The sequence below is a fragment of the Atractosteus spatula genome, chromosome 16 (assembly GCF_055471065.1).
Source record: "Atractosteus spatula isolate fAtrSpa1 chromosome 16, fAtrSpa1.hap1, whole genome shotgun sequence".
In the NCBI taxonomy this organism is placed as follows: domain Eukaryota; kingdom Metazoa; phylum Chordata; class Actinopteri; order Semionotiformes; family Lepisosteidae; genus Atractosteus; species Atractosteus spatula.
This window is the reverse complement of record NC_142721.1, coordinates 13,049,641-13,061,796: the sequence shown is the minus strand read 5'-3', so window position 1 is coordinate 13,061,796 and position 12,156 is coordinate 13,049,641. Positions and strand designations below refer to the sequence as shown.

The 12,156-nt window shown below is 39.8% G+C and overlaps 1 protein-coding gene across 3 annotated transcripts in view; it reads left to right on the top strand.

The window, feature by feature from the left end:
* Window positions 1-12,156, top strand: part of dgkza (diacylglycerol kinase, zeta a) — a 178,616-nt gene that overhangs the window by 153,022 nt on the left and 13,438 nt on the right. For all 3 annotated transcript variants that reach the window (XM_088935011.1, XM_088935010.1, XM_088935012.1), the window contains 2 exons: window positions 10,384-10,418; window positions 11,387-11,436. In XM_088935011.1, coding sequence (XP_088791137.1) covers window positions 10,384-10,418; window positions 11,387-11,436 — 85 coding nt within the window. The remainder of the gene's footprint in view (window positions 1-10,383; window positions 10,419-11,386; window positions 11,437-12,156) is intronic.

Below are 12,156 nucleotides of genomic sequence, written 5' to 3'. Positions count from 1 at the left end.
TTAGCGAAATGTTTATTTCGTTTGATTTTTCTGTTAAAATGGGCCGCGGACAGTGCGTGATAAGTAGTTAATGGGATCAACCGTTTGGAAGGCAAGGCTTCTTCTACAGCGTGTGGGAACAATGAGCGCATGTTGTTATTGAAAAACTGTTTGTAATTGCTTTTGGTGCTATTTTGGACAAGAAGTGGGCATTAATTTAAGCAGTATGTAAACCCAGGTGGTTATAATTCTGAGCACAAAAGTAGTTTCTATGATTTCTGTTGTACTGTAGCTCAACCTACAAATGCAGCGAGTCCCATCAGTGTATACAGTATGCTGCTTCTACTGTATATCTACTGTGTTCGTGTGACATCTGTGGCATTTAGTGACAGGAGAAAAGATGAACAGTGATTCATGGGCAATTTGTTGACTGCACTGTATGTTCCTTGTTCTGATAAGAACTTTCGCTGACAGTCATGAGCATTGGATGTTATTCCTTTCCAGTTACTTTGTTGTTAGGGTGCTTATATTTGTCATCGAAGCATGCAGTGATCATACCAAAATAGTGCCCCAACTCTCTCTGTTCACCAGATGAAGCTCTGCCTCTCTGTGACTACATATACAGTAGAATACATCTCCCGGGAAGCTTTGTGCTGGCTGGGCTCAGCAGTAGAGCTCTCTGCTTTCATTCCTATTTCAAAGTGACAGGAGAATGTTTGGTGTGTGGTGTGTGTGTGGGGGGCAGCACAGTAGTACAAATACAAATGGAGTTTGACATGCAGACACGTACTTATGTAAAAGCAGATCGGCTAAGACGAGCAGCCCAGAATAGAGGACCCCAAGAAGAGCTGAGGTGAAAGGAGGGAGGGGTGCCAGCCCACAAATTTGGGTGGTACCTGAAACGAGAGTGTGTTCTGGAAAGACCTCAGCTTGCTTGTTAGGATCCCTAACACATTTCGCCAGTCTAATAAAGACGTACGTAGTGAGCGTTGACTCGGTCGCTGATTTGGGCTCGCTCAGAATTCCAGACGTGCAAATATGAGTGCACAGGGTCTTCCACAGGAATATAATGGGAATGCACTCCAGGCAGTTCATTAAGAATGCTTCCTGAGCCCATCTTGCAAACCTGCCTGGGTGCCATGGTGACTGCTTGCGTGCTCAGTGTGAGGAGCATGCCCGCCTGTAGACTACCAGGCTCTGTGCTTGGCTGAGCCGAAGCTGGGTTGCAGGATGTTTCGTTTGTTGCTTCTGTCTTGGTGAAGCAAAGCAATCTTTCACTCCATGAGCAATTTTTTTTTGTATTGGCTTGTACGAAGGGAGCACAGAAGCTTTGAATTTTTTTCTCATCTCTCTTTGAATTAGCACGTGAGATAATCAAATAATCAAAAGGAGGGCTTCCACCTGAACATACCCCAAATCTTGATGAGGGGCATCAGGCACTTGGCCATGGTAATCCTCAGGGGGTTGTGGGATTAGTCTAGGCCACCAGTGCTGCCATCTGTACTCTCGAGGGCTTAATTAGGAGAAAAACATCCTCAGAGGATGTGAGTAATGCAGTTACTTACCATCACTTACTGGCCTCTTACTGCGGCTGTTGCTCAGCGTCGTCTTCACCGACTGCCATAGTTTGGTCAAAACGGCATGCTTTCCCACACTGACACAACTTCACTCAACCCTTGTCCTAATCTACAGGAATAGCCACATCTAATTCTGTTTCATTTTCACTTTAGTCTGTTGGGGATTCAGTCCTGACATTTGTAAAGCTCTGCGTTATTTGAATTTCAGTGCACAGCAGTCTCTTTGTGGTGCTGTGGGATGAGATTAGCAGAACTGTATCTGACCCCATGTAAACTGCTGAAGTGTCCCCATATGACCTACACATTTACCATCTGGGCTGCACTTGTATCTTTGATAAACAGCCTTTCCTGGAATAAAAAAAAATCTGTAATAATAAGGTAGTGGTCTTGTTTATGCCATACATAAGAAAAGCCCAAGGGTTCGTCTTTTATCACTGCATGCATCAACTTCAATTTGCTTGTTGAAGACTTAGCCACAATAGAAGCTGCTTTGATTCTGCGACATTCATAAAAGTTAACTTGCTTGTACCCCATTATGTGCCCGTAGATGTTATGCACATTAAAACGGTGATGTTTATGCAGCTGAGGTGTTGTTTGTGCCAATGTATTGCCAGTGTGATTAGATGTTTGCGTGTCAGTAAATGCAGTAATTGGGATTAAAGTGAATATAAGTACTGAATAAACATCATTAACATGAAAGTTCCATGCTGTAATGCTTTTTCAAGAAAATATGACCCCCCACCTTTCCTCCAATCCAACAGACTTCTTGCCAAGCACAAAACAAGGGTACTCTAGTGAAAAGAGATTTTTTTTCTTCTAAAAGATGCGTCTCATTAACATTTCATCATCTTAAAATCGGAGCCTTTTGTTCCTTGTCAGGGTTGCTTTTCAGAGCCTATAGCAGAAACACAGGATGAATGGAGAGAGGACAAGTTAAATCTAATCAAAATCATCCAGCCAGCCTGTCTCGGATGCAAGGAGAGCGGAGAGGTGTTCGTGGTCTTCCAGTTTTCTACCAACTTCATTCACGTTTCTAGTTAGCCCTGTGATCCATGTGGCATATCCAGATGTTTTTTTTTCCTCCAGCTCATCTGTGCAAGCCCGCCAGCCTGAGCCACTCCACACTAAAAAGAAACGCTGTGTCTAACCCAAGCGACACACTCAGACGAGATGTCACTTAGGGATTCATCTGACCTGGAAGTGAATTCCTCAGTCTTGGGAATTTGTGTTGCGAAAATAATGACATTTACTGAGTGATACAGAGCAGTAACCATCTAAGGAATGACATGAAAGATGATAAGGTAAAAAGGTCAGAGCCAGCCAGAGCTCATTCTGCTCTCTGTAACATTAAGCAGGCAAGAGTATCTATCTCCCCCCCCTGGGATGACCCTTCCGGTTAATGCTGATTCCCAGTTATACAGATGGATGCCCTGGACCTCACTCAGGGGAGCAATAGTTGTCTGCTGGGCTGACTTCACCGCGCAACCTGTCTGTCCAAAGGTTTACCCAGTAGGCTCCGCTGGCCACAATTAAGGCATATATACTTAAATTCAAGAGTTAAAAGTCCCTTCAAGCATTGATCACCATGGATGCTTTATGACCTGTGTATCTACTTCATTGTAAAGCACCATTTCTTGTCTCATGCCATCACCAGTATTATTTATTTATTTTGTCTGGGTGAGCCATTATAGTTGCCTGCCCACCTCGCAGAAGTCTAGATGGCGAGGTGGTGAATGTCTTTAGAAACACATTAGTTTCATACTGGGAGACTTTCAGCATTTTAGGTTCCTCTGTAAGTCATTATAAGATAAGATGATCGATAAGAAATTGGCCGTATACAATTTCTTGAATTAGGAATTTTATCTTTCGCATACTCCCAACTTGCTCTCCATGAGACACACAGACAGGGAGAGAAGCTTGGGGTCAGAGCACAGGGTCAGTTATTTACCTGTACGGCGCCCCTGGAGCAGTTGGGGGTTAAGGGCCTTGCTCAGGGGCCCAACGGAGTAGGATTCCTTTGCTGGCCACAGGATTCGAACCGTCAACCTTCCAGCCACAGGCTCAGATCCTTAGCCACAGAGCCACCCAACGCCATTAAGGTTGAAACGGTATTCGCATAGTTGATTATAACTATTCTTCTATCTATAGAAGTTTCATTTTGTTAAGCTTCACAAGGTCAGTGGCCTGGTCATCACTGCTGTCTTCAGCAGTCAGCTGAGGTGCCAAATGGTGCTGGTAGTTCATTTTGTTGCTTTTTCACCCTTAATTTGCAAGTTCTTCAACTAAAATTCTTCAACTTGTTCTTCAACTTTCTATTGTAAGTCAACTCATATTCTGTAATTAATGTGTGATTTTTGTCTTTGTGTCCGATAAATGCTTTCTGCTTTAGTGAGAGCTTCTACAGTACTTTGTCTTTAATAGGATAATTAGCTCCTAATCAGCAAAGTGTCAGATCTCACTTCAGAGAAGAATTGCTTTTCTGAAAATGCAACAAAAAGAGAGCTGTCAGCACTATGGCTAATCAGATTTTTTTGTTCTTGAAATTATAATTATTTAAATGAGCTGCTAAAAGTGATGAGGACCATCTGGATATACTGGATGAATGTCATTGGTTCTTTATCCTTTTATTTCTTTCCATTAAAGCAACCATAGAATGGTTATAGTATTTTTGTTATTGATAGGTGAATTTCACAGTATTAAAGACATTTCAGTGAACTGATGATTATTAAAGCAGAAGTAACTTTGTTGGAAATTTGGAATCGTCAATCAGGTTTGTGTCGGCTCCATGCAGTGGCACCAATACCTGTACGTACTGTATACACATGGTCACCTCCAATCCATTCCCCCTTCCAGTCAGTCATTCATCTCTCCTCTGTTGGAAGCGCTACAGCAGCTTCAGCACCAGTTGTAGGAGAGGCCGTCCCTCCCCAATGTCATCACGGACATTTTTGCTGGGATGTGAGAGAGCCCAGACCTGGCTAATCCTAAACCAATCCAGTGCAGCTCCACTGGTGCAACATGTGGAGTTCAGAGCTCCTCACCGAGTTCAACCTGCAGTGGTATTAGTGGGAACAAACCCCCTGACCCCATTAGCAGTCAGTCGAAACGCTCCACTGTACCTTCAACACATCTTTAACACTCACCCGACATGACCAGCTATCCATTTTTCCTTATGACCAGTTCTGGAAATACAGAAAGGAGAAGAGTTGGATCTATTCCCAGAGCTGTGCCTCCAGTAGTCCATTCTTCAGGGTTTTTTTCATTTTTCCATACACCACTTTAAAATGTCTTGGCTTGGATGTCTTAGTAATATGGCTAAAGGCAGCTTTTGTCATAGCATTTATATCCTTTTATAGGGTGTAATTTTTATATCCTTTTCTTTTTTCATCTTTAAGACCAGCACTTAAACATCAATTACCTACAGTATAGTGCCGTATACTGTAGATTAATGGTGAAAAACATAAAGTAAGAATATTCAGAAATGGGAATTATTGCACATACTGTAGTTGGATGGAATTTTCTCACTGAATGTAGTCTATTGAAATAGTCTGCTGATTTTATCTGAAGTTGAAGGGTGTTGAAGACATGACAGAATTAAAATAGAATGAGGACGAAAGTAATACTGGTTAAACGAGCCAATAGGAGTGAAGTGCTTCCTAGCAGAATTCTGGTGTAATTAGATTTGCCCATATTTATTTGTGACCATAACTCCTGCAGCTTGCTTAATGTGTACCTGGAGTGTCTTGTGATCAATACATTCTGTAAATAATTTACTATTTGCCTGCCTGGCTTGTAGTCAGTAAACCAAATCCACTAACAAAGGAAGCACATTCCAGAAAGTTACTTCAATCAATACCATATTAGGCTTCAGAAGATACTACTTGAACAGAAGAGGCAGCTCTTCTAACAGACTGAAAGGCTTTCGGAAAACCTTGTTAATACTATTTGAGAAGAGCTCCTGAAATTGGGCATCAGGTACTGCACCACCAAAACAGAAAAAGAAAAAGTGCACTAGTACTTTGGTGAAAGAACACCTTGAGAGTTTTGTGGATTTTTTTTGTATGCATTCCCTTACATGCTTTGAGGCAACCCAGCCTTTAATAAGCAAGTACAGTATGCATGTTTGTTGTCGGCATGTATTTGAGACTAATGGTTTCTGGGATTACTTTTGGAAATGTCTTTTTCATGGAAAAGCTGTACGACCACCGCAGGTCTTGTTCATTGTTTTTCTCTCTTTTTCAAGGCTGTACGTTGGTAGTTGCTACCACCATGTGAAGCCCTAGACTGTTTTTCCTGAACAGCTTTGATTGCTCTAAATTGTTAGCCTGGCACCTGCATGACTGTTTAATGGGGACTCTGAGTGAACAAAGCTGCTGGGGTGTTTTATGTGTAGAAAAGCATTTCCTATTCTGCAGCCTTACACAAGATTAAAATAAAGGACCTGAGCACCAAAGCAGTTAGAATCCTTTGGATGCTTTTTAGAATTCAGTTATACATTTTTATGGTTGTGCTTGGCAAACGAGCATTGAGCACCGATCTTCAGATCTTCAATTCCCCATTTAACTCGCAGCTCATGTTGACCCGGAGTCAGCGTGATTTTACATGGCTATTACTGGCACAGCACAGCTCCTGGCAGTTTTTTTTTTACCCTAGTTAATGCTTGGAGGAAAATGTTCCAACTTAAAAAGAAGAAAAAAAGATCTTATTTATTACCTCCTGGAAAACTTGAGCAGCATCTAATGAGGTGATGTGAAGCAAATTCCAAGGGTTTTTGTTATATGTTATAAGTTTTACCACCTGTTGATTGACTATAAAGACGCCTATTCCAAATGTATGCTGTGCTTTTAACAGTTTTTGGATACTTTTAAAATTAACAGTAATAATTATACACAATATTAGTGATAGTTTATCTGTACCATTTCACTTACAGTTTATCTTGCTTTTCTCATAAAGGTCATTTGGCTTTATCTAAAATGAAGATATTTTGCAGTTTTCCCAGGACTCATATCATTGTCCAAGTTGAGCCTTAAATTTCGGCCTGGGTCCCAATTAGAGCTGGAAAAAGCGAAAAGATGTCTGTGCCTTGCAATTCGTGTGTGCGAATGTTTCATTTTTTATTGCATTAATGTGGTTATCACCTTACAAACCTAATCTTCCCCTTGACCTCTGCTTTGTCAGAAGAGGTTTGCATGCATAGGTGTTAACTGCCTTTAATGGTAAATGAGATCTGAGGTGTACGAAGCAGTAAAGCTCAGGAACAGTTAAGCACACACACAAAAACTTTGAAGAGCTAGCAAGGACTGTTCCTTGGCTGGTTTCCAATGTATACTCTCAGAGGTCCTGTATCCGAGAGCAGGAGTGCCCTACCTATGCTTCTCCCTGCCACAGGATGTTCTCTGGAGAGTAAATTCATTTGCAGAGAAGTCAAGTGCCTGCACCAAAGAAATTAGTGAGTGGCTGAGTTTTTTTTATTTAATGTGCATCTTGGAAATTTGAATTTCATGGGTAGCTCGCTCCCCTGGTTCTGTGCCAAGTTTTAAAGGACATTTGAATTTTGTAAACTCATTTGCACATGCTTTCCATATTTTATTTTATTTTGTTGCTGTGGGAATAATGCTGCAGAGTGCAGACTTGGTTTCCAGTTATGTCATGCTATTTAAGGCTGGGTAACCAAACGCTCTGCATTGGTACTGCTGTCTCAGAACTGCCAGTCTCTCGGTCTTTAATGAGGAAAGCAGGCTGTAGGCAGGGAGACCAGATTCTGGTCATTAGCTCTGTGAAAATGCCAAAGTAAAGGGTTTGCTTCAGCAGTTGAGAGAGCAGACTGGAGCCTAACAAAGTTAGGGCTGGGCCGGCGTCTGTTTCCATCTTCTTTTCACTTTTTTTTTTAGTGCAGAGAAAACAAACAAAAATTTTAAAGTCCTGATGTCGCAATTTTCTATTTACATAGTTAGGCTGGCCTTCTCCTGTTTTTAATGAAGGCTTTTAGCTTTTTTTATTGGCATGTTTAATTGTGGCCTAACTTCACAGATGCTGCCCTTGAGTAAAAGAGGTTTTGAATGTCCTCTTACCTTGTGACCCCAGTCTGTAAACCAGCAGGTTTTGCTGCTAACGGACCTCACCCCCTAGTGGTGTTCACCTGGACTTTGGCCAATATGGTATGCTATAGCAGGATGAACCCAATTAACTCTAGGCATTAGTGCGTTATTCTGCACTTATGGGACAACTGTTCCACAGTTTTTGGTTTATGCACTTTTTTTCTCTGTAAAGCAAGCCCATCTAAAACCAGAAAAAAAACATTTTGTTTCACACAACTCTTGATATGTATGTTATTTTTAGCGGGTCCAAACTCCTGCCAGCACTGATTAAAAATACTCGTATTAGACACCAATATCAACTAAGACTTCAAACCTCTTTTGATTCAGGACAGCTGGGATGTCCATGCCAGAAGTAAACAAAATAACTGTACTCCTACACTCTGAAATTTACTCCTCAGATTTGTATTCAGATATATGATAGGTACTGTATCAAGTTTTGAAAACATCTCTTTCAATGCTTGTTGGTCTTGCATTTGGTACTGTGAACCATTTTCTTTTGCATGTGAATTTGTCAAGACCAGGGGCAGTGTCTCTGGGTGGTGCTCACAGAGATGGGGGGGTGTATTGGAGGAGTGGACTTTGCCATGGGTGTATTAATGAGCAGACGTGCATCTTGACTGAATGTCTTCTGTTGACGGGTGGCCCTGAAGATCCAATGCACAGCTACAGTTCATACTGCTTGCCTTGTAATAATCTAGTTGTGTCAAATTTCCTTCCATTAATTATTGGATAATACCATTCCCTTTTCTTTTATTTTGAATTTATTTTTCTAAAAAAAAAGACCTCTCTTCCATCTACCGTGGCATCTGTATGTGTTGCAATCCCACCTGGTAGATAAGAGCATCCTGTACGTGAGTGTTTTGAGAGGAAAACCATTTTTGTTTTGCTCAAATCCCAAATGGGCAATGATGTAAAGCTATAACTATAAAAGACAAAAGCATTAAGGTACCACAATGATTCACACTTTAGTGATCAAAACTGGTTATAGTTTGACTAATAACTTTGCAGATATTAAGGGAGGTTTTAATAGGCAGTATGTTTAGTTTGGCAAGATTAGAAACTCCTCTGTACTCTGTGGTTCATCATGTGCAAAAGCTGAAGCTTTGATGTTATTGAATGTTTGCTAGGGCTCTTTGGTTCCAACTCGTTTTCCGGAGATACGTACTTTGTGTGAAATGCTGTAGACACCCTGCAGCGATCACACATTTCTGTGGGTTGTATTAAAGGCTAATAACTCGCATTAGGTCATGGATACCTTGCAGACAATACTAAATTAATCTAGTTTACTTCCATGGAAAACTCACTTTTAAAGGTTGGTTTTATCTTTGAAAGTCTTGCATTACATCTAATGAGTATTTCTCTTATATTTTGTCAGTCATTTCCCATTGTTTTTGTTTATACAGTAGTTTGTTCTTATTTATGATGATCTGTATTTTAAAGCCACTTTTTACGTAGTCTTGAGGTAGTCTCCTTTGATTTACTGCATCATTCAGGATGCTGTTAACATTCATTTTATGTGTTTTTATTATCTCATCAAGAACCGCAGGCAGAATTCAGAAAGGAAACTGCTTCACTTTTACTTAACATACTGTATGAACATTTGCAAACAACAGGAGGCCATTTGGAAGAGTTCATTTGTGTAGACTGATAGATGCAAAAAAGTTATTAAAGGTAGGAAATTGACAAGGAATAAGTATATTAGAAAAACATTTTCAAAACTGTTTGCAGACTATGCTTCTTAATACATACGTGATAATCAGCTGTGATTTTTGTTTGTGTGAGTTGGAGGGGAGGAGTGTGAATCTTAAAATGATCAGTTCAGCACAAGAAAAATGATCAGGACAGTCAATCCGTATCCATTTCCCGGTAGCCAGCTCATTCAAGGTCATCTACCCTGATCATTTTTTTGTCTGGTGCTGACAGTAGCATTTAAAGGGTCCTTAGACGCTGCACATAGCGAGCTCCCCACCGTTGTCTTCTAAGAGAAGGATTATTGGGAAATGGGATTCAAGCAAGCTGACAGGAGGCCTGGCACAGCCCAACCAGCAGTGACAGAACTGTGTTTTAGTGTGGCCTGGTGTCGAGTCAGTAATCCCTCCTGCTGCATGACAGAGCAGTAAGGCGACAATATGAGAGACCACGGCTGACGGCAGAATTTTGGCAGACATCTCTACTCCGAAGCCTCTGCAGAGTCTCGCCCAGGGCAGGGAAGAGGGCAGGGGGGTGGCCGGAAACGCGGTTTGGACAGCTGTAAAATTATCCAGACAGGATTCTCGTGCTTTGTTTTTTTTTTTCTGTGCAGAACAAAGGGTCATCTCTTTGGTCCTTTTGTGTTCCTGTTGGTGGTGGTTGTTTTTCAACGTGGCATTACTCTGCATCACTTAACATAAAATGCCAAGGTTTGTGCACTGGCAATTAGGGAGAAAAGTTCTATTAATAGAAGATATTTACAAATTCGGCAGCTAAGCAATCTTGGTGACCTGAATGTAAATTTGCTAAGAAAAAAAGGATGTATCGCTGGAAAAAAGGGATTTAGAATTAGATTAAGTTTTCGCCATACTGAATTATTTTTTTTGCCAGTTGTTAATGTTTGTGATTTATACTAATTTGCATATGTTACATATTCTTAAAATGAAAATGTGTGCTGTCCTTTAATCTAGAGATTCCATGAACAAGGTACAAGGGGCAGATACAATACCTTACATGTTTTTTTTTTGTTTATTCCATAGGTCTGAGCTTTCTGCAGCATTCAACACTGACTCAGGTAAAAAATAATTCGCTTTTAAAACTTTTGGTAACAAAGTTCATTTTATGTTTTCTATACAAAAAAATTCATTGGGGGCTTTCTGTTAGATTTGTAGTAATTCTAGGAAATGCCCACTCCTTTGGAGAAATCGTTTTTCTTTTGAAAAGTACATTTCCGAGGCACATTTGTTGAGTCTCGGAAATGACAGAATTCCTTCCCCTTTATTCCTCTGTTGTTTTAATGAGCCTCTCTGAATTTACTTCTGTCAAGAGAGAATTCTTTGCATCATTATCTTTCACTTATGTAAATAAAATTATGAATTTTAATAACACTTTAACCTGGAAGCTCCAGGTCTGTCATTAAACTAGTCCCTGACTCAGGCTGTTTGCACAGTATTTTCTGATAAGACTGCTGCAATCTGAAGAAAAGCTTTGTTGCACTGTGAGTGAAAATTCCTTTCTTGCTTTTTGGGCTGAATTATTTCAATTTGATGCTTAAAGGAGGTATCTTAGAAATTATTATTGCAACATAAGAACTTTATTTCCTTCTCCATCTACTTGGGACAAGTTGAGATGTGAATTTTGTAAACTAGTGTATTGAATGTAAGATTTTAAGTTTATTCTGAATACAGCAAATTAACCAGGATTTGCGGATTGGAAGAATTTCTAAAAACTGACCAATTGGATTAATCTAGGATTGTGATTTTCATTGTGATTGTCATTGTTATGCACAATGCACAAAATTGATCTTCCAAATATGAAATTTCAGGGATTTAAATATGAAAGCTCTTTTAAATGTTTGAATTCCTGACATGATGCTACTGTGTACCTGTTCTTCTTATTGTTGAATAAAAATAATAGATTTGACTATGCAACAAGTTAATGTTAATAGAACTTTCTTTGAAGTGTATAATTGTGAATATACAAATATCTTTTCAAAATGAATTAACTGCTCTTAAAATTGTGTAAATGTCTTTTTTTTTGTAGTATCTGCAGAATCGCTAATTGAATGTGTGAAGAGCAAGGATCTTCAGAAGGTGAGCAGATGTTAAAGTGCTAATTACTGTGGTACATTTAAGCAAGCAACCAAGTACTGTAAGTAACAGCTTGGAGAGCTTTCAATATTAGTTTTCAGTGAAGATCACTGCGTTTCAGGACATTGTTTTAATTAAATAAATGGCTTTAAAGAATCACTTTCTCAATGCCATCTTCTTTGAGAATCACTGACTTCTGCTGTTTTCCATTCTGTTCATTTATATTAATAAAGGGAGCAGGTTTTAAGCCACTGCTACCTGAATCTTTGTCAAGTTATTTCATCAGGCACATGTGCGTTTTAAAGAAGTAGCATAATGCCTGTTTTGTGTATGAAATAAACCACAGGAAAATTCAAAGAAATTGCCTACTGTTGCAAGAATTGCAAAATCTCTTGCACTATAATAGCAGAGAGTTGAAAAGGTAATAAATTATATGTGCTGTCAAGTGACCTAAGATCAGCTTTCCGATACCAAATGAGTACGGCGTACATCATGAAAAGACATTCGTTGAAGGATACAAATAGCTTCCATCACAAGCGTGTAAAAATTGCCTGCATACAATTCACATTAGATTCATTGTATCAGTATGTCTTGCGTTTTTCTTGTGGCACCTATCCCTGACATGCGGGATTGTTTCTAGTGAGATAGGGAATAGCGTTATCGTGCTGGAAACTGTATAGAAAACACTATAAATGAAGTATGTGACCTTTCAACTATTGTATT